Source organism: Manis pentadactyla, chromosome 3 (assembly GCF_030020395.1).
Source record: "Manis pentadactyla isolate mManPen7 chromosome 3, mManPen7.hap1, whole genome shotgun sequence".
NCBI classification, from domain to species: domain Eukaryota; kingdom Metazoa; phylum Chordata; class Mammalia; order Pholidota; family Manidae; genus Manis; species Manis pentadactyla.
In genome coordinates this window covers 127,335,713-127,358,566 of record NC_080021.1, presented here as the reverse complement: position 1 = coordinate 127,358,566, position 22,854 = coordinate 127,335,713, and the positions used below count along the sequence as shown (strand labels likewise).

Sequence of the window (22,854 nt, the reverse complement as noted above, 5' to 3'; positions counted from 1 at the left end):
TCAATTTTTAAAATTTCTTCTCTGATCTTTATTATGTCCCTCCTTCTGCTGACTTTGGGCCTCATTTGTTCTTCTTTTTCCAATTTTGATAATTGTGATGTTAGACTATCATTTCGGTTTGTTCTTCCTTCTTTAAATATACCTGGATTGCTATATATTTTCCTCTTAAAACTGCTTTCACTGCATCCCACAGAAGTTAGGGCTTTGTGTTGTTGTTGTCATTTATTTTCATATGTTGCTGAATCGCCATTTTAATTTGGTCATTGATCCATTGACTATTTAGAAGTATGTAGTTAAGCCTCCATGTGTTTGTGAGCCCTTTTGCTCTCTTCGTAAAATTTATTTCTAGTTTTATACCTTTGTGGTCTGAAACATTAGTTGGTAGAATTTCAATGTTTTTGAATTTATTGAGGTTCTTTTTGTGGCCTAGTATGTGGTCTATTCTGGAGAATGTTCCATGTGCACTTGAGAAGAATATGTATCCTGTTGCTTTTGGATGTAGAATTCTATAGATGTCTGTTAGGTCCATCTGTTCTAGTGTGTTGTTCAGTGCCTCTGTGTCCTTACTTATTTTCTGTCTGGTGGATCTGTCCTTTGGAGTGAATGGTGTGTTGAAGTCTCCTAAAATGAATGCATTGCATTCTATTTCCTCCTTTAGTTCTGTTAGTATTTGTTTAGCTCGTGCTCCTGTATTGGGTGCATATATATTTATAATGGATGTATCCTCTTGTTGGACTGAGCTCTTTATCATTATGTAATGTCCTTCTTTATCTCTTGTTACTTACTTTGTTTTGAAGTCTATTTTGTCTGACACTAGTACTGCAACACCTGCTTTTTTCTCCCTATTCTTTGCGTGAAATATATTTTTCCATCCCTTGACTTTTAGTCTGTGATGTCTTTGGGTTTGAGTGAGTCTCTTGTAAGCAGCATGTAGATAGATGGGTGTTTTTTTTTTTTTTTCCATTTATGATCTATTTTTATTTTTTATTATTTATTTACTTATTTTTATTAAAGTATCATTGATATACAATCTTAGGAAGGTTTCACATGAACAACATTGTGGTTTCAACATTCACACATATTATCAAGTACTCATACCCTCCACTGCGGACCCTGTCCATCAGCGCAGTAAGATGCTATAGAATCATTACTTGCCCTCTCCATGCTATACTGCCTTCCCTGTGACTACTTACATTGTGGTTGCCAATTATAGTTGGGCATAGTTTCTTTTTTTTTTTTTTTTTTAAATAATTATTTTTTATTGAAGGGTAGTTGACGCACAGTATTACATTACATTAGTTTCAAGTGTACAACACAGTGGTAGAACATTTATATACATAATTCTAGGTTCCAGCTATCACCCTACCAAGCTGTTACAATATCTTGACTATATTCCTTAGGCTATACATTACATCCCGGTTACTTATTTATTTTACCATTGGAAGTCTGTCCTTTTTTTTTTTTTTTTTTTTTTTGTGAGGGCATCTCTCATATTTATTGATCAAATGGTTGTTAATGACAATAAAATTCTGTATAGGGGAGTCAATGCTCAATGCACAATCATTAATCCACCCCAAGCCTAATTTTCGTCAGTCTCCAATCTTCTGAGGCATAACAAACAAGTTCTTACATGTAGAACAAATTCTTACATAATGAATAAGTTACATAGTGAACAGTACAAGGGCAGTCATCACAGAAACTTTCAGTTTTGCTCATGCATTATGAACTCTAAACAGTCAGATCAAATATGAATACTCATTTGGTTTTTATACCTGATTTATATGTGGATACCACATTTCTCTCTTTATTATTATTATTTTTAATAAAATGCTGAAGTGGTAGGTAGATACAAGATAAAGGTAGAAAACATAGTTTAGTGTTGTAAGAGAGCAAATGTAGATGATCAGGTGTGTGCCTGTAGACTATGTGTTAATCCAAGCTAGACCAGGGCAATAAAACATCCACGTATGCAGAAGATTTCTCTCAGAACAGGGGGGGTGAGGTTCTAAGCCTCACCTCTGTTGATCCCCAATTTCTCACCTGTTGGCCCCCCTGCGACTGTGCCTGTCTTAGGTTGTTCCTCCCTTGAGGAATCTTACCCGTCTCTGGCTAACCAGTCATCTTCCGGGGCCATACAGGGAAATGTGAAGTTGGTAAGTGAGAGGGAAGCCTTATTGTTTGAAAAGGGTTGCTTTTTACTTCTTTGCATATTTATGCCCTGTGGCTTCTATGTCCAGCATTTGTCTTGAGGTATCTTTACCACTTGGAAGAATTATGATACTCGGTAAATTTGATATGAGGCACGAATTCTATTTAAGGGTTGTAATTAGGAAGGAAGAAGAAAAGCTATAGAAGTAGCAGGCAGAAGAAAACATGGGAAGATTGATTATTTCTTTGACATATCTTCTTGTAGAGTAACTTCAGCATATATAGGTTTTAAGCTACTACTTAAATTGCGCACACACATTAACATAATAGGAGTAAAGTTACATAACCAAAGCATATGTGTAATTACCAGCCATCTCCAGTGAAACCAAGAAAACCAGTTAGGCACCTTAGGCATTTGTGAAAACTTATCTATGATATGGTGGATATTGTCCAACTGAACTTGAACAGTCTGAGAGAAATCAGACCAATTAAAACAACCCATTCCTGGGGACTGTTCACATGCCATATGTTCTTTTAACAGTAAATAGTCTGTAGTTGTAAGACTTTGGAGCGCTACAATTTGCACTTCTCCAAATTCTTGGTTGAGTTCCAACAGTATAGATCCAGTCAAATTTGTTGTTTTACTGTATGCACAGGCCAGCTTAGATATCTCCTTCCTCATTCCCATGGCAAGTCCAGGAACTGGTGGGATGTGTGCATCTACAGCTGTAGCAGTGCGTGGATCTTTGTTGGGGTTTTTTGATGATCATCTTCTGGCATGAGTCTTCCAGAGAGTGCAGATGTTGGAAGTTCTTTTTCATATCGTATCTTAGTTCATTTTCGGGGTAGCCCAATTAGGCTTTGATCCTCTGTATAAACACAAAGAGACCCTTTGCCTACACTTTTATATGCCCTTTATACCCTGTGTAGAACTCGTTGGAGGTTACCACACAGGAACTGCCTTTTTTTTTGCTTTGTTTTTGGTATCACTAATCTACACTTACATGACGAATATTATGTTTACTAGGCTCTCCCCTATACCAGGTCTCCCCTATAAACCCCTTTACAGTCACTGTCCATCAGCATAGCAAAATGTTGTAGAATCACTACTTGCCTTCTCTGTGTTGTACAGCCCTCCCCTTTCTCCTACCCCCCCATGCATGTTAATCTTAATACCCCCCTACTTCTCCCCCCCTTTTCCCTCCCTACCCACCCATCCTCCCCAGTCCCTTTCCCTTTGGTACCTGTTAGTCCATTCTTGAGTTCTGTGATTCTGCTGCTGTTTTGTTCCTTCAGTTTTTCCTTTGTTCTTATGTTCCACAGATAAGTGAAATCATTTGGTATTTCTCTTTCTCCGCTTGGCTTGTTTCACTGAGCATAATACCCTCCAGCTCCATCCATGTTGCTGCAAATGATTGGATTTGCCCTTTTCTTATGGCTGAGTAGTATTCCATTGTGTATATGTACCACATCTTTATCCATTCATCTATTGATGGACATTTAGGTTGCTTCCAATTCTTGGCTATTGTAAATAGTGCTGCAATAAACATAGGGGTGCATCTGTCTTTCTCAAACTTGATTGCTGCGTTCTTAGGGTAAATTCCTAGGAGTGGAATTCCTGGGTCAAATGGTAGGTCTGTTTTGAGCATTTTGATGTACCTCCATACTGCTTTCCACAATGGTTGAACTAACTTACATTCCCACCAGCAGTGTAGGAGGGTTCCCCTTTCTCCACAGCCTCGCCAACATTTGTTGTTGTTTGTCTTTTGGATGGCAGCCATCCTTACTGGTGTGAGGTGATACCTCATTGTAGTTTTAATTTGCATTTCTCTGATAATTAGCGATGTGGAGCATCTTTTCATGTGTCTGTTGGCCATCTGTATTTCTTTTTTGGAGAACTTTCTGTTCAGTTCCTCTGCCCATTTTTTAATTGGGTTATTTGTTTTTTGTTTGTTGAGGCGTGTGAGCTCCTTATATATTCTGGACGTCAAGCCTTTATCGGATGTGTCATTTTCAAATATATTCTCCCATACTGTAGGGATCCTTCTTGTTCTATTGATGGTGTCTTTTGCTGTACAGAAGCTTTTCAGCTTAATATAGTCCCACTTACTCATTTTTGCTGTTGTTTTCCTTGCCCGGGGAGATATGTTCAAGAAGAGGTCACTCATGTTTATGTCTAAGAGGTTTTTGCCTATGTTTTCTTCCAAGAGTTTAATGGTTTCCTGGCTTACATTCAGGTCTTTGATCCATTTTGAGTTTACTTTTGTATATGGGGTTAGACAATGGTCCAGTTTCATTCTCCTACATGTAGCTGTCCAGTTTTGCCAGCACCACCTGTTGAAGAGACTGTCATTTCGCCATTGTATGTCCATGGCTCCTTTATCAAATATTAATTGACCATATATGTCTGGGTTAATGTCTGGATTCTCTCGTCTGTTCCATTGGTCTGTGGCTCTGCTCTTGTGCCAGTACCAAATTGTCTTGATTACTATGGCTTTATAGTAGAGCTTGAAGTTGGGGAGTGAGATCCCCCCTACTTTATTCTTCTTTCTCAGGAATGCTTTGGCTATTCGGGGTCTTTGGTGTTTCCATATGAATTTTTGAATTATTTGTTCCAGTTCATTGAAGAATGTTGCTGGTAGTTTCATAGGGATTGCATCAAATCTGTATATTGCTTTGGGCAGGATGGCCATTTTAACGATATTAATTCTTCCTAGCCACGAGCATGGGATGAGTTTCCATCTGTTAGTGTCCCCTTTAATTTCTCTTAAGAGTGACTTGTAGTTTTCAGAGTATAAGTCTTTCACTTCTTTGGTTAGGTTTATTCCTAAGTATTTTATTTTTTTTGATGCAATTGTGAATGGAGTTGTTTTCCTGATTTCTCTTTCTGTTGGTTCATTGTTAGTATATAGGAAAGCCACAGATTTCTGTGTGTTGATTTTGTATCCTGCAACTTTGCTGTATTCCGATATCAGTTCTAGTAGTTTTGGGGTGGAGTCTTTAGGGTTTTTTTATGTACAGTATCATGTCATCTGCAAATAGTGACAGTTTAACTTCTTCTTTACCAATCTGGATTCCTTGTATTTCTTTATTTTGTCTGATTGCCGTGGCTAGGACCTCCAGTACTATGTTAAATAACAGTGGAGAGAGTGGGCATCCCTGTCTAGTTCCCGATCTCAGCGGAAATGCTTTCAGCTTCTCGCTGTTCAATATAATGTTGGCTGTGGGTTTATCATAGATGGCCTTTATTATGTTGAGGTACTTGCCCTCTATTCCCATTTTGCTGAGAGTTTTTAACATGAATGGATGTTGAACTTTGTCAAATGCTTTTTCAGCATCTATGGAGATGATCATGTGGTTTTTATCTTTCTTTTTGTTGATGTGGTGGATGATGTTGATGGACTTTTGAATGTTGTACCATCCTTGCATCCCTGGGATGAATCCCACTTGGTCATGGTGTATGATCCTTTTGATGTATTTTTGAATTCGGTTTGCTAATATTTTGTTGAGTATTTTTGCATCTACGTTCATCAGGGATATTGGTCTGTAGTTTTCTTTTTTTGTGGGGTCTTTGCCTGGTTTTGGTATTAGGGTGATGTTAGCTTCATAGAATGAGTTTGGGAGTATCCCCTCCTCCTCTATTTTTTGGAAAACTTTAAGGAGAATGGGTATTATGTCTTCCCTGTATGTCTGATAAAATTCCGAGGTAAATCCATCTGGCCCGGGGGTTTTGTTCTTTGGTAGTTTTTTGATTACCGCTTCAATTTCGTTGCTGGTAATTGGTCTGTTTAGATTTTCTGTTTCTTCCTGGGTCAATCTTGGAAGGTTGTATTTTTCTAGGAAGTTGTCCATTTCTCCTAGGTTTCCCAGCTTGTTAGCATATAGGTTTTCATAGTATTCTCCAATAATTCTTTGCATTTCCGTGGGGTCCGTCGTGATTTCTCCTTTCTCGTTTCTGATACTGTTGATTTGTGTTGACTCTCTTTTCTTCTTAAGAAGTCTGGCTAGAGGCTTATCTATTTTGTTTATTTTCTCGAAGAACCAGCTCTTGGTTTCATTGATTTTTGCTATTGTTTTATTCTTCTCAATTTTATTTATTTCTTCTCTGATCTTTATTATGTCCCTCCTTCTGCTGACCTTAGGCCTCATCTGTTCTTCTTTTTCCAATTTCGATAATTGTGACATTAGACCATTCATTTGGGATTGCTCTTCCTTTTTTAAATATGCTTGGATTGCTATATACTTTCCTCTTAAGACTGCTTTTGCTGCGTCCCACAGAAGTTGGGGCTTAGTGTTGTTGTTGTCATTTGTTTCCATATATTGCTGGATCTCCATTTTGATTTGGTCATTGATCCATTGATTATTTAGGAGCGTGTTGTTAAGCCTCCATGTGTTTGTGAGCCTCTTTGCTTTCTTTGTACAGTTTATTTCTAGTTTTATGCCTTTGTGGTCTGAAAAGTTGGTTGGTAGGATTTCAATCTTTTGGAATTTTCTGAGGCTCTTTTTGTGGCCTAGTATGTGGTCTATTCTGGAGAATGTTCCATGTGCACTTGAGAAGAATGTATATCCCGCTGCTTTTGGATGTAGAGTTCTATAGATGTCTATTAGGTCCATCTGCTCTACTGTGTTTTTCAGTGCTTCCGTGTCCTTACTTATTTTTTGCCCAGTGGATCTATCCTTTGGGGTGAGTGGTGTGTTGAAGTCTCCTAGAATGAATGCATTGCAGTCTATATCCCTCTTTAGTCCTGTTAGTATTTGTTTCACATATGCTGGTGCTCCTGTGTTGGGTGCATATATATTTAGAATGGTTATATCCTCTTGTTGGACTGAGCCCTTTATCATGTAGTGTCCTTCTTTATCTCTTGTTACTTTCTTTGTTTTGAAGTCTATTTTGTCTGATATTAGTACTGCAACCCCTGCTTTCTTCTCACTGTTGTTTGCTTGAAATATGTTTTTCCATCCCTTGACTTTTAGTCTGTACATGTCTTTGGGTTTGAGGTGAGTCTCTTGTAAGCAGCATATAGATGGGTCTTGCTTTTTTATCCATTCTGTTACTCTGTGTCTTTTGATTGGTGCATTCAACCCATTAACATTTAGGGTGACTATTGAAAGATATGTACTTATTGCCATTGCAGGCCTTAAGTTCGTGGTTACCAAAGGTTCAAGGTTAGCCTCTTTAGTATCTTACTGCCTAACTTAGCTCACTTATTGAGCTTTTATATACACACTCTGGAGATTCTTTTCTTCTCTCCCTTCTTGTTCCTCCTCCTCGATTCTTCATATGTTGGGTGTTTTGTGCTGTGCTCTTTCTAGGAGTGCTCCCATCTAGATCAGTCCCTGTAAGATGTTCTGTAGAGGTGGTTTGTGGAAAGCAAATTCCCTCAGCTTTTGTTTGTCTGGGAATTGTTTAATCCCACCATCATATTTGAATGATAGTCGTGCTGGATACAGTATCCTTGGTTCAAGGCCCTTCTGTTTCATTGTATTAAATATATCATGCCATTCTCTTCTGGCCTGTAGGGTTTCTGTTGAGAAATCTGACGTTAGCCTGATGGGTTTCCCTTTATAGGTGACCTTTTTCTCTCTAGCTGCCTTTAACACTCTTTCCTTGTCCTTGATCTTTGCCATTTTAATTATTATGTGTCTTGGTGTTGCCCTTCTCGGATCCTTTCTGTTGGGGGTTCTGTGTATTTCCGTGGTCTGTTCGATTACTTCCTCCCCCAGTGTGGGGAAGTTTTCAGCAATTATTTCTTCTAAGATACTTTCCATCTCTTTTCCTCTCTCTTCTTCTTCTGGGACCCCTATAATACGGATATTGTTCCTTTTGGATTGGTCACACAGTTCTCTTAATATTGTTTCATTCCTGGAGATCCTTTTGTCTCTCTCTATGTCAGCTTCTATGCGTTCCTGTTCTCTGATTTCAATTCCATCAATGGCCTCTTGCATTCTATCCATTCTGCTTATAAACCCTTCCATAGTTTGTTTCATTTCTGCGATCTCCTTTCTGGCATCTGTGATCTCCTTCCGGACTTCATCCCATTTCTCTTGCGTATTTCTCTGCATCTCTGTCAGCATGTTTATGATTCTTATTTTGAATTCTTTTTCAGGTAGACTGGTTAGGTCTGTCTCCTTCTCTGTTATTGTCTCTGTGATCTTTGTCTGCCTGTAGCTTTGCCTTTTCATGGTGATAGGAATAGTCTGCAGAACTGGGACGAGTGACGGCTGGAAGGACTTCCTTTTTTGTTGGTTTGTGGCCCTCCTCTCCTGGGAGAACAGCGACCTCTAGTGGCTTGTGCTGCGCAGCTGCGCGCAGACAGGGTTTCTGCTTCCTGCCCGGCTGCTATGGAGTTAATCTCCGCTGTTGCTGTGGGCGTGGCCTAGCTCGGGCAGCTGTTCCAAAATCGTGGAGTCGTGTTGGAGCAGGAGCTGCTGGGAGGCTATTTATCTCCGTATGGGGCCTCCCTGCTCCCTGCAGCCCAGGGGTTAGGGTGCCCAGAGATCCTGGATTCCCTACCTCTGGATTAAGTGACCCGCCCTGCCCCTTTAAGACTTCCAAAAAGCACCCGCCAAAACAAAACAACGCCCACCAAAAAAAAAAAAGAAAAAAAAAATTTTTAATTAAAAAAAAAAAAAAAAGTGGTCGTTCATTTTTCTTTATTCTGCGGTGCCAGCCTCAGGCCTCTGCTCACCGGTCTTTCTGCCCTGTTTCCCTAGTATTGGGGTCCCTATCCCTTTAAGACTTCCAAAAAGCGCTCGCCAAAACAAAACAGTAAAAAAGTAAGAAAAAAAAAAATGGTCGCGCGCTTTTCTTATGTCCTCTGTCGCCCAGCCTCCAGTGCCTGCTCACTGTTCTTGCTGCCCTGTTTTCCTAGTATCGAGCGCCCTGCACTCTGGCCCGGATGGCTGGGGCTGGGTGTTCGGCAGTCCTGGGCTCCGTCTCCCTCCCGCTCTGCCTGCTCTTCTCTCGCCGGGCGCTGGGGGGAGGGGCGCTTGGCTCCCGCGGGGCTGGGGCTTTTATCTTACCCACTTCGCGAGGCGCTGAGTTCTCTCAGGTGCGGATGTGGTCTGGATATTGTCCTGTGTCCTCTGTTCTTTATTCTAGGAAGGGTTGTCTTTGTTATATTTTCATAGATATATGTTGTTTTGGGAGGAGATTTCCGCTGCTCTACTCATGCCGCCATCTTCCGCCCCTTCGGCCGGGTGTTGTTTTTTTATCCATTCAGTGACTGTATGTCTTTTGATTGGTGCACTCAGTCCATTTACATTTACGGTGATTATCGACAGGTATGTACTTACTACCATTTCAGGCTTTAGATAAGTGGTTACCAAAGTTTCCAGGTTACTTTCCTTACTATCTAAGAGTCTAACTTAACTCACTTAGTATGCTGTTACAAACACAATCTAAAGGTTCTTTTCTATTTCTCCTCCTTTTTTCTTCCTCCTTCATTCTTTATATATTAGGTATCAAATTCTGTACTTTTTGTCTATCCCTTGATTGACATTAGGTATAGTCAATTTAATTTTCCATTTGCCTCACAATCAGCTGCTCAACCCTCCCTACCATGGTTTTATTACCTCTGGTGACAGCTATCCAACCCTAGGAACACTTCCATCTATAGCTGTCCCTCCAAAATAGACTGTAGAGATGGTTTGTGGCAGGTAAATTCTCTCAGCTTTTGCTTATCTGGAAATTGTTTAATCCCTCCTTCAAATTTAAATGATAATCTTGCCACATAAAGTAATCTTGGTTCCAGGCCCTTCTGCTTCATGGCATTAAATACATCATGCCACTCCCTTCTGGCCTTTAAGGTTTCTGCTGAGATGTCTGTTGTTAGTCTGATGAGCTTTCCTTTGTATGTGATCTTATTTCTTCCTCTGACTGCTTTTAACAGTCTGTCCTTATCCTTGATCTTTCCCATTTTAATTACTATGTGTCTTGCTCTTATCTTCCTTGGGTCCCTTGTGTTGGGAGATCTGTGGATCTCCGTGGCCTGAGAGACTATATCCTTCCCGAGATTGGGGAAGTTTTCAGGAACTACCTCCTCAAAGACACTTTCTATCCCTTTCTCTCTTTCTTCTTCTTCTGGTATCCCTATAATGCGAGTATTGTTCTGCTTGGATTGGTCACACAGTTCTCTCAATGTTCTTTCATTTTTAGAGATCCTTTTTTCTCTCTGTGCCTCAGCTTCTTTGTATTCCTCTTCTCTAGTTTCTATTTCATTTATTGTGTCCACCGTATCCAACCTGCTTTCCCTCCATCGTGCTCTTCAGTGATCGGATCTCCGACCTGAATTCATTCCTGAGTTCTTGGATGTCTTTCCATACCCCCATTAGAATGTTAATGATTTTTATTTTGAACTCCCTTTCAGGAAGAGTCATTTGGTCCATATCATTTAAGTCTTTCTCAGGAGTTGTATTAATAATTTTACTCTGGACAAGGTTCCTTTGGCTTTTCATGTTTGTATATGGCCCCCTCTAGTGTCCAGAAGCTGTAGTCCCTGGAGCTGCTCAGCCCCTGAAGCTATGTCGGGGGTCACAAGTTAGTGGTACTGGTGCCATGGGGTAGGAAAGAGCTGTTCCCGGCCTCCTGGCTGCTGTGCCTGTCCCCACTGCCTGAGCCAGCGGGCCGGTCACACAGGTATAAGTTTTTGTCCCAGAGCAGCCGGGTATGGATCCCTGCTTTCCACAAGGGCCGGAATCCCAGTCTCCCCAGGAGCTCTGCCTGTATTAACTTTCCATGCGAGTCTCATGAAAGCACGGTGAAATACAGGTTTGTGCTCCTAGAGCACATCTCTGGAGCTAGGTATTCAGCAGTCCCAAGCCTTCCAATCCCTCCCTGCTCCGTTTCTCTTCCTCCCTCCAGTGAGCTGGGGTGGGGGAGGGGCTTGGGTCCCACGGAGCCACAGCTCCGGTACGTTACCCTGTTCGGTGAGGTCTGCTCTTTTCTCCAGGATTGTGCAGCCTGCGTCGTCCTCTTTCCTGTTGCTCTCAGGATTAGTTGCGCCAAGTATGTTTTCTAATTGTATCCAGTTTTAGGAGGAAGCCTCTGTCTCTCCTCTCATGGCGCCATCTTTAATTGACTCTGTAGCATTTTACTACGCTGGTGGACAGTGACTGTAATGGGGTATGTGGAGGTGTCTTGATAATAAGGGAGAAGGTAGTAACTGCAGTCTTGCTCATTTGAAACCTTCATAAGATTGTACATCAACGATACCTTAGTAAGAGAAAGAAAAAAATAAAGAACCAGACATAACCTGCTTCACAGTATTGGGGCCCATCTGAGCCAGGAGCTGGAAAGTTAGGGATGGGTGTTGTGAGAGTAGGTCCGTGGAGCCGGTGGGATGGGGACAGTGTAGTTCATGCTCTGGGGCTTGCTGCCCTGAAGCTTCACCCCTGGCATTTAAGTTTTATTTTTAATCAAAGGACTGTCTCTCAAGCCATATTCTGATGCAACTCAGACCTTTCTGTCCCCTCTTTGCCTTGCCGCATCCTCCTTAGCTGTACCACAGGCTGTCAGGGGACCTCGGCACATTCTTAGTGATGTTCTGCTCCTGTTCTCCACCCCCACATGCCCCACCCCATGGGGTAGCCTGTCCTGCTTCTGGTTGGATGTGCCTGTCCTGTTCCATTCACCTGATGAAGTAGCTCAAAGAAGTCTGTCAACTGCCTTGTAGACTTCACTTTTTTCTTTTTAAAGTAAACTACTTACTTTGGAATAATGTTAGGTTTATAGAGAAGTTGTGAAGATGGTACCCAGAATTCCCAAATATCCTTCCTCGGCCTCCATGCATGGAACACCCCGCGGCTGGCACAAGCACCAAACTGGGCGTCAGCCCAGGGGAGGCATGGTTCTCTTTGGTGGTGCTTTCCCATATGTCATTCGCCTGTCACTGTCTCTCCATCAGGGTCCCTTTTGGCTTCAGGACTCAATGCAGAGTATCTTTCGGCGGGTTGTCTTCTTAGTCTCTTGGTCTGGGACGGCACCTCAACCTCTGCCTGTCTCACTGACACTTTTGGACCCTGATCAGGTGTTTGTAGGTGGCGCTGTCTCCTCGCTGTTGTGGGGGATGTCCCAGAGACGCCTTCTTGTCACACATCCCACACATCTGCTCTGTGAGGAGATTGCTGTCCCTGTGCAGGAAGCAGTCATTCATTGCAGCCTATGTTTGGGGGCTGGTGGGGTTAAACACCATCTGCTGAAGAGGGACCACATTCTTACTTGAATTCTTCTGTAGGGAAGGTTTGTGTCTTTCTCCGACTTTTGTTTAGTCGTTTATTAGTGTCAGCATGGACTCGGCAGGACTCCTGTATTCCTGTACTTTGGGCTATGCCCAAATAGCACCTTGTGATTTTGTTGCATACACTGTGCCAGCTTTGTTGTTGTGCACCTGTCAGGTGGGCCACTTTGATACCCACTCCTCCAGCCGAAGCACCTCCTGTCCTCACCTCTATCTCCCCGCTGGCGTTGCGTCTTGTTCTCAGAGCCCTGGTTCTGTATAGAGGGCATGGACACAGACCAGATGGGACTGCCGGTGGGGACGTGTGTGTGCTGATAACCGATGCCCTCTGTGCCATGCCAGCCCACTGTCCCCCCCATTCTGCTCTCTGTCGGAGCAGCTGTGGGTACAGGCAGAATGGGCTTTAGGGGGGAAGAATACTAGAATTTTAGAAGTTGGAGGACCCTTAAAGACCCATTCGTTTTATATTCCTAGCTGGGCAGGTGGGGGCACCAGGCCCGCTGGAAGCCCATGCTTTGGGTGCCCCATTGGGCATGCAATAGCCTGGGGTCATGTGCAGGGCCACCACTGCCCTCGTTGTCTGGAGCCTGAGCTTAGGCGTTTCTTTATCTTGAGTTGGGAGGTTAAATCTAGCCTGCAACTATTTGTTTAATGTTGGGTGTGCTCTGGAGGGTTTTAAGGTATTGTTAATCATTTGTAGATCCGTGTTGCAGTGAATTATTAATAGCTCATCCACTTGCATTTTAATGCCAATCTGAAGCCCAGGGTTCCAAGGGAACAAGGAGTGGTGTTTGGGGAAGTGGGAGTGATGGTGGGGGCACCATGTGCCTCTCTCCAGAGGCAGAGGTGGGCACCTACTGGGTAGAATGTACCGCATTTGTCTTTATCAGTAAAGACCCTTGGGGCCCTGAAATTGGACCTCCAGCATTTTTCATTCTTTTGATGCTTTCCATGTGCCAGGTGCCAAGCTAGACCTTGGATATGGATATGTGAGGATTAAGCCACATGCCTTGTTGTCCATGACAGATGAATGTGTGAAAGTTGGAGCAAATTTGTCCCCAGTGTGGGGGCCCTGAGGTCGCCACTGTGGGCTTGGCTTATACCAGTGCCACTGCAGCTTTTCATTAGATTTTTTTTTTTTAAGTGTAATTGCACCACCCTGACAGAGCTGTGTTGTATTTTGCTTTTTCCCTTCGAGCCTTTCCTAGATGGTTTTACGTGGTTATATGTGCCAGATATTGTGTTCGGGAATGGTTTTGTGTAGTATTTTGCCATAAGCTTCTTTGTTAGTTGTTGCATTTACCCAGCTCTGTGATGTAAACTTGTTTTTATCTATAGAAGTCTATCCTGCCCCTTTAACATTCCCAACAGCATCTGTCGGGCATGCTGGTTTCTTAGCCACTATTTCCTGGAGTAAGATTACTGGATCAAAGGGCATGAATGTTTTACAGCTGTGGAAATACATTGCCTGTTGCTCAATGCCAGTGGCCTTCCTTGGATCCCGCCTCCTCTGACTGCACCCCCAACTGCTTGCCATGGGTCACAAGGCCAGGCTGCAGACACGCCATGTGCACCTCTGCCAGTGCCCTTGCTCTTCCCTGGTGAATGCCCTTCTGGGTGAGAATGCCCAGAGGCGGGCAGAGCTGGGTTCTGGACTGCTTTCAGACTGTTTCCTGGGAGAATGGGCTAATAAACTCTTGAAAAATATAAATACTGAGTGTACAGCACCAATCTGATGTGTTTTGTTCTGCCTGTCTCCTCTATGGGAGCTGGCTGTGGAGCAGGCCGCCACTCTGCCTTTTCTAGAACTTCTTGGAGGGGTGGGGAGCTGGAGTGGTGACCCACAGCCTCCGCTACTTCAGGGCCTCCTAGGAGGCTGTGCAGCCTTAGTGTTAGAGGTGTCTGGAGGATGGGCCAGGATTGCTGGTGAGTAAAAATGCTGTGCGGCACCACTGTGAACGCCATGCTCCAAGTGACTAGGGGATGCTCGTCAGAGAATGTGCGCCTGCGTGTCTTCATCTCTAGGATGTAAGTGATGAAGCTGTCCTAAGGTGAGAGTTTCTTTTTCACTATATATTTGTATTTTAGTGAAGGTACAGCATTATCAGGTTAAGGCATAAAACAGCATTCTTCTGTTCTAAAAAGTAGAGCATTGGGATGAGCATTAGTTGACCTAATGCTCTATTAGGTCTAAAAAATAGGGCATTATTTTTTCATTATAAAGTAAAATATTTTTATCAAAAAATACAGAAAATTATTTTTCCTTGGACTGTGCATCATTAAAAGGTGTGCTTTGCTAGTAATTGTGAGGTTTCGTTGTGAATGAGTTTCCGACAAGATTTGGTGACCACTTATATTATGAAAGTCAATGAGAGATTAGGAGAACTCTACAGGGACACCCAGGGGTGACTGTTGACCCACTCAAACTTAATTTTAATTCAGGATAGCCACATCTTGGACAGTGCAGTTCTAGAAATTTGCATTTTAAAGGCACATATTTTTCACTTTTAGGACTCTTTGGAGGGTTCATTTTCCAGTTAGCAATGTCACTTGATTTAGTTTAAAATTGTTTTCTAACATACTTTATCCATTGTAGAAACAAAAATCCACCAGATTTTAGCTGGATGAATGAGTTTGGGAAACAGCAGGAGAGGAATTGGTTGTCTTTGACTTTATGTATTTTAGGAGAATGTTTCTTGATGCCTTTTGGTATATTTTTTTGGGGACAGAGGGTTTCCAGGGGCATCCCACTTCCTCATGGGCCTTGCCTCTGCCCTTCCTGAGCATGTCATGGACACCAGAGGTACGCTGTGGTGACCTTTCATCAGGGCAGAGCCAGAGCAGTGGGGAAGCTTTGGCTTGTAGCTTCCGTCACTAAAAGGGCATAACTTGAGGCCTGGTGTTCATGGTGGGCCTAAACCTGCACACCAGGCTGGTCCTTTGCATGGAATAAGCACATGACCATTATTTTGGGAGTAAATATGTTCATCCTTATTGTTGAGTGCTTCAGTTGTATAACTAGTAGAAGGTGGGTGACAGGTATCCATGGCTTTTATTTAATATTTAAAAAAATCCTTCTTATGGTTCACCTATCTTACACATTTGATCCACTTCGAAGGAGTTACCTGGTTTCACTGAGGGTGGCTGTCTTAATTTGCAGTCTGAATGGGACACTCTGCAACTGCCCAGGGGATGATTTCCCCCTGGGCTTGGCACAATTCATTAGCTCTCTGCCAACTGCAAGGCTCTCTTGGCAGCTCTTGGGTTGCAGTGCGAGACCCCACACTTCCGTGTGTGGCCAGGAGCCGCAGCCACTGACCACAGGCTGTCTTGCACACAGGTCGCGCAGAGCATCGAGGACCACCACCAGGAAGTGATTGGTTTCTGCAGAGAAAACGGCTTCCATGGCCTGGTTGCGTATGACTCTGACTATGCGCTGTGCAACATCCCCTACTATTTCAGCGCCCATGCGCTGAAGCTGAGCCGCAATGGGAAGAGCCTCACCACGAGCCAGTATCTGATGCATGAGGTTGCCAAGCAGCTGGACCTGAACCCAAACCGCTTCCCCATCTTTGCTGCTCTGTTAGGTAGGTGGGATTGTTTTGTGAAGGAGTGCTGTACCAGGGGTGTGCTGATATTTTTAAAAGTCAGTGCTGAAGTGTTTCGGATTATACCTTAAATTTAAAAGAACTGGGGGTTACATGCCTCTTCAGTAGCATCCCTTACTCAGTGTTGTTTGTCACTAGGCTATAATGTGCTGCTTTGGTTCTTAAGTGCTCATTTATGTTTTGTTCTGTACAGGCTAAAAGCGAATTTTCTGAATAAATTCACTTAAAGTTTGGGGAAAATAATTTCTTCATTTAAAAATAAATTTCGAGTGCATGACACACTTGTGTGTCACTGTCTGTCTGCATCTCATAGTCACTGACTTCCCATTCTGCTAGCTCCCCACCTCCCACCTGCATGTGTCTCTAGCCACTTGGATGTCCAGCTCTCGTTTGCTCAGAGTTGGTGACAGTTGTGTCTGCAGTGTGAGTAAATGTGTCCCTGAAGTCCATGAGCTGTGGGGATGCTGGAGGGCTGCTGGGACACAGGCCCTGTGTGGCCTCCACACAAGTGAGGGTTTTCTGGCCTATTTCCATCTGTGCAGTGAGCAGCCCTGACCAACAGTGTGTGAGAGGGAATGACACTGTGGGATAGTTTTAGAAATTCTTGGTTATCAGACTGTTATAAACATTCTGAGAAAGTTTTACATAGTTAGAAATTACAATGAGAGAGCCATGATTTTTCATGTTATTTGGTGATAGCATTTCTTGTTATATAAATACCAGTTAATCACCAAAATTCTGATTTTACATGTTGTCTTTGTTTATTTGGAACCAATCTCAAATGTGTGTATTTAAGTTAGTACTTGACTGTTTGTGTCCATTTTCTTAGGGAACTCTTGGGACTTGGAGGATTAAAACTGATTTTCCAAATACACTTTCATGTTTTCAAATAGTATTTTCTCCGTTGTGATGGAGTGATGATGTGGATGGGCACATTATGAAATGTCTCACATTTACTTAAATGTTATCCAGAATGACATGGGCATATTCATTGACTTTAAGTGAACAGGAAAATTATATGCTTTTAGAATGTGGTTGCCTTAGCTAGTTGGAAGTATGGAAGGATATTTGTCTGATTTAAGAAGCACTGAATACATTTCTTGGAAGATAATTCCAAATTATATTCTTCTAGCTAAATTATTTTGTGAAAATTTAATACATGAAGAATGATTGTTGCATTTTGAATAATTGACTGATAAATTAATTTAGGGCTTGGAATTGCTTCAAAAAGTTTAGACAAGTTATAGGTAAACTCATAATTGGCTCTAGGCATTTTTATTTTATATTTTGTCTAAATGTTTCAGTGCCCTCAAATGAGAATGAATATTTTCTTTCCTTTTCCTTTTTGTAATAGGAAATAAAGCTATCAAATCATTTTGTCTTAGAAAAGCTGGGTGGAATATTCATTTAAGTATTTTGCTCATTTTAACAGACTATTTCTGATACTAGTATTGGCTTACTGTTTCTTCAGATAGAAGCTTCAAAAAAAGAAATCTGGCACTTCATCCTTCCTTCACATTTAAATTCTGCATGCCCACGGACATAGAGCGCCGTTCAGCTCAGTTCCTGGCCAGTGGGCTTGGCGTTGCCCCTCTGGTGGTGCAGTACATTTGTGTGTTGAGGATTTACCCTTAGCACTGATGGGACTCCCCTTGTTTCCTCTGTTAGTGGCTAATTAGTGAATCTATTTCCGTGGGGAGGTAGATTCATGCTCTATCTATGGAAGTCACAGATTACTGCTGTTGAAAGGCACTCCAGTGAAGCAAGAGTCTCGCAAAACCTAGCTTTTCAGCTGAATACAGTTGCTGGTGGTGCAGCCCCATGTCAGGCAGCAGATGGAGGCACTCCTTGGTGGGGTGTAGCCTGCACCCCTGACTCGGTGTTTGTGATAGTGTCAGAAATCATGGAGGAGGGTGTGACCTCTGTCACAAGTGCAGCCCTTGTCGCTTAGCCTTACTTGGCGGGGTTTATGGCACGTGGGTTCCACCTGTGGGGTCCTGGTTCATGGGTTGTGGCTGGGCCACAGTCCCTTGTGTGTGGAGGAGCATTTGTGTATTGGGCTGACTAGGTGCTGTGCCAGACAGTCCCTCTGGAGGCTCACACAGCACTCGAGTGACTGCAGGACGTCTGCTTGCTGTAGCTTGCTTTATGGTACAGGTGAGAAATGTTTCCAGCATCCATGTGGAAGTTTCTGTGTGTGCCAGGTGAGGTGGGCTAAGAAGTCACATTGTGATTTGGAAACAGGGAGGTGGTCTGCTGGTGGCACAGGTGGTGCCCTGCGTTTTCCCGGTGTCTCATGGGAATGGCTTCATCGCCTGCTTGTTTTCCAGGAAACCACATCCTACCTGATGAAGACCTGGCTTCCTTTCATTGGAGTTTACTTGGTCCAGAACATCCACTAGCCTCACTTAAGGTACAAATTCATTTCATTTGCAACATTTAATCATCAGCTGTTGATTTTGTTAACTCCTCTGATAATGTAAATAATGTGCCTTATTGTAGAAGGAAATATGCCACAAAAGAAGCAACATCATGATTCCCCTAACTTTAGGATCTGCACTGCCTTAAAAACAAGCATTGCCTTGTCTTGTTCCCAGCACCTATATTTTAGGGGAATTTATAAATGTCCTTAAAAATTCCATTAGGGGAATTCTTCATGCTGTGTACCTAGATAGGTGGCAGTCTTTTAATTTTCTTGCTGACAAAAATTAATTTTTTTGATAGGTTATGTAGTCAATCTGTTACTTGGATCAACATCTTTGCATAGTTTGATAAATTCTAAATTACTTTTACTAATTTTCTGAAATTATGGAAGACCCACTTCTCCTTGGTTTTCTGAGTGGGAGGTGGCTGTGAAGGGCAGGGTGGGGGGAGCGTGCACCCCTGGGAAGTGGGTAGTTTTGCTGGTGAGCTTCCGGAGGCCTTGAGTAGCCCCGAATGGCTATGGCCTCCTCTCCTGTTAGCCTTGGGCCACAGTTGCCCTTAGTTGGGGAGGGGGCTGGGAACCTGGGGCCTTGGATGTCAGGGAATGGTTCCTGAAGGCACTTTTCCTTGTAAAATTCTGAGTTCTCTCAGGATTACAGTTGTTCAAATTGGAGTGTTTGTGTTTAGCTTGGCATGAACTTCGGGGATGCCGGGAAGTTCCAGCGGAATCCCTTTCTTATGTCTGTGGTCATGTGTCTTGCCACTGAGAAGCCCCTTCTTTCTCCATCTACGTGTTACTATGTTATGACAGCTCTTGGTCTAGGGTTTTCAACTTGTGCCTGAAGTCAGTTTTGTGTCTCTCATTAGAAATTGCTAGTTTTCTTTTGCTTTTCTGTCCTTGAAGGAGTAAAACTTTCTATCTGCTGAGGGCCAGAGTGTTCTCGTGTGTTCTTGTCCAAGAGGTGCTACAATCTATAGTCTTGATGCTAAGCTCCTGGTGATACCAGTACTGAAACGCAGACTAGGAAAAGTACAGGCTGAAATCAGGTGGACTAAGTGCTATGCTCTTCAGGCCGGTAAGCTGTGCGCCCCCACAGGCCGAGACAGCACTGAGTCTTGTCTGTGTCATGGTGAACAGCCGGGGTGGGAGGTTCCCAGCACCCAGACCGTAAGCGTGCGTCCAGGCTGAGCTGGCCCTGCTCCTTGTCCCAGGTTGAGAGTGACCTGGTGTGTGCATGATTTTGGGAGCCATCTATCTGCTAAGAAAAACATTAACTATGTAAAAAGTTGAAATAGAAAATGTCTATCCATATGCACTATCTTGGTTCAATGGTTATTAACATTTTGCTATAAAGTATATTTACGTTTGTGCTTGATTTTTAACTCAACTGTTTGAAAGTAAGTTGCAGATGTCACAACACTTTAGCTAAGAAAAGTTGAGTTTATATCACCACCACCTAAAAATAAGGATCTTTTATTCATGGGACTGATCACATTAAGTAAATCAGTGATAATTCCCTAATGTCTTTTAATATGTCCATATTCACCTTTCTCTAGTTGTTCCCTGCAATTCATATACAGCATTGTTTATTGTTTTTTTTAATCAGGATCCAGTCATGTATATTTAAATATTAGCTGGGTGTTTTTTTATGGATAATGGAGAAGTAACCCAAAATAATTTTTCCATAGGTTGATACAGGAGTTTTGAAGTTTTGTTCTGAAATGCAAGCACAACTGACTTAGAATTCAATAATTGTAAAACTTTCATGTTTTTACCTTTTGTACACATTTCCTGTGTGCTGCTTTCTTCCAGTTATCCAGCACAGGGGGGTACTTGGCAGGGTGACTCCTTGTGGACGTGGCTGCCGCACCCTGTCACCCGAATGCCATCTGCTCTGTAGTCTCTTCTTCCCAGTTATAAAACTAACTACATCTTTTGAAAATTAGGTTAGTTGTTGCCTATGAAACTTTCTCATGATTTTATTAGTTCTTTTTTAATCACAGTTTATCATGTACACAGCTTTGAAGGTTTGATTTCTCACCTCTGAGCTCAGCCCTCCACAGCCCATTCTTTTCATCCTGCTTTATCTGTAATGTTTTGCCAGAGTCACATCTACTAGGTCACCAAAGGCTGGTGTCTGTGAGCTCATTACCTAATCAGCTGGAGCACCCGATATGCAGTGACCCAGTCTTAGCCCTTTGCCTTATGCCTCCCCACCCACTGCCCCAGCTGTGCTGGGGACGTGTCTGGGTGCAGCCTGTGGTTCGAGAAGCATAGGAGGACCCTGGGGGTGTAGGGATGAGCCCGAGACAACTAGGTCATGGGGTGAAACCCAAGGAGGAGGCTGGGAAGGGAATAGAGGTCTGTTCTGTGCAGCCTTGTTAATAGGGTGGTGCCTGTGGAGTGGGCACACGGTGCTGGACATGCTGATGGAGGTCAAGTTTGAACTTTTCAGCACTTCCATTTTGACCCTATAAGCTGCCATTTAGTAAGGTAGCGCTGAATCTCATAGATCTACGAGTAAAGACAGTTTATTTGTGTTCAGGAGAGTGAGAGGCAGTCATGTTGGTACAGTTCTAGAACCGTTGAGGAGTGGTGTGGCCAGCCATGGGCACGTGCTGAAAGAGCACCCTTTTTCTCATGCGCTTTTGGGTTTTTATTTTTCTGTGATTTCAAGACCTAGAAAATTGTAGAATTTTTGCTTTTGGGTAGGTATTTAGTTATTTTAATTAAAAAAGAAGCTTTTAAGTTGGACCATTAGTATACAGGTATTTGCCATAATTTTCTTCATGCTCCTAAACGTGACATTCAGTTCCTTGTACTTTGAATGTCTGCCCCTGATGTGGCCTGTGACACCCGAGTAGTCCCTGCTCGGAGCACCTGCCTTGTCTTTACACTGGCTGCCCTGCAGGCCTTGTGCTACCTCCCTCTTCCCAGCCTCTGCAAGCACTGTCCTCCTGGGAAGTTGGTCAGTCTCTGTTTCTGCCCTGGTCATGGCAAGCAGGGAGGAGACCCTGCCCTGGATGTGCTGCCCAAGCCCACCTGCCACCCCTGGTCAGGCTGCTGCCGTGCCACCTGCATGCCCCAGAGCTCCCCACTTCCGCCTCTTCTCCGAGCTCCATCTCGACCCTTGCCCTTTGTGGCTCCCTTTCTGATGCAGGTGTCCTCTGGTGTTACAGCCTGACCTTCTGATTCACCTTTATTTACCAGCTCACCTTTCTCTGAGGCAGGGTGATACCCAGGCAGCCCATCAGATCATGGCAGGATCGTGATTTAAATTTACCTAGAATTTTACCCGAAGTCATCTCTAATTTTATGCTTTTAGTGTCTTACTGTCTGCCATCAGCAGTCACCAAATAATTCTTTTTGTGGGTGCCTGAAGGGATAGGGTGTGGCAGTTGACCCAGGAGGAGGGAACCTGGTTCTGGAGAGGTGCATGTCAGGGTTCCCCGGGACATGAGGGTGACAGAGAGCTGTCTGTCTGACCACACACTCCCAAGGGGGCCTGGGGATGAAGCTTGGTCTGGGTGCCCGCCTGGCTTCCTCACCGCCCAGTGTCCCACCAGCCCTGGGCTCTCACACCTGCTGTGCCTGTGCCTCGGCACTGTGCAGGCATGCTGAGGCTTTGTGCTGTAGCTGAGACATTATGCAGTCTTGTTGGAGCAAGGCTGGTGGTCAGATCCCTCTTGAGATCCTTCTTGGAAGTAAGTTGGGTATAAATTATATGCAAATAGAAAGGTGGGCTTCATTCTACGTTCCACCCTTTGAGGCTTTGCAGGAGGTAGTGGTGTGGGCCCCGTGGACCTTCCAGAGAGGGAATTCCTGCTTGCATGTTAGTGCTAATTGAAGGTGACACAATATATTCCCTTCCAAGAAGTCATCCTGGAGTTTTGTAAGAGCACAGAAGCACTTCCTGAAATCTGAGGACTGTGTTGGGTGCTAGAAAAAGTAGTTTTAGGGGCCTGGAAGATTGAAAAAATTCAACCATGCATTCTACAACCTGGAAGGGGAGCTGCTCATAACACCAGTCCTGGAAGATAAGCACTCCACAGATTCTCCAGAATTTAACAGAAACATACTTCACACTAGTATTGTCACTACTATACAGGCACACCTTGTCTTACTGTGCTTCACGGATTCTGCATTTGTCACACATTGAAGGTTTGTGGCAACCTCACATTGAGCATGTCTGTTGGCGCCATTTTTCTGACAGCATTGCTCGCTTTCTGTCTCTGTGTCACATTTTGGTCACAACAACATTTGGTCACTGTGTTTCCGTGTCACAGTTCTTGCAATTTCAAACGTTTTCATCAGCAGGGTATATGTTATGGTGTCTGTGATCAGTGGTCTTCTATGTTACCACTGTAATTGTTTTGGGGCTCCATGAAACAAGCCCAAGTAAGACAGTGAACTTAATCAACAATGCTGTGTGCAT

The 22,854-nt window shown here is 43.3% G+C and overlaps 1 protein-coding gene across 5 annotated transcripts in view; it reads left to right on the top strand.

Annotated features, from left to right (window-relative positions):
- Positions 1 to 22,854, top strand: part of FAM120A (family with sequence similarity 120 member A) — a 140,726-nt gene that overhangs the window by 34,389 nt on the left and 83,483 nt on the right. For 4 of the 5 annotated variants that reach the window (XM_036896868.2, XM_036896866.2, XM_036896865.2 and 1 more), the window contains exons 2-3: positions 15,727 to 15,973; positions 18,325 to 18,407. The exons of the other annotated variant lie outside the window; for it this stretch is intronic. In XM_036896868.2, coding sequence (XP_036752763.2) covers positions 15,727 to 15,973; positions 18,325 to 18,407 — 330 coding nt within the window. The remainder of the gene's footprint in view (positions 1 to 15,726; positions 15,974 to 18,324; positions 18,408 to 22,854) is intronic. 5 annotated transcript variants of the gene reach the window in all.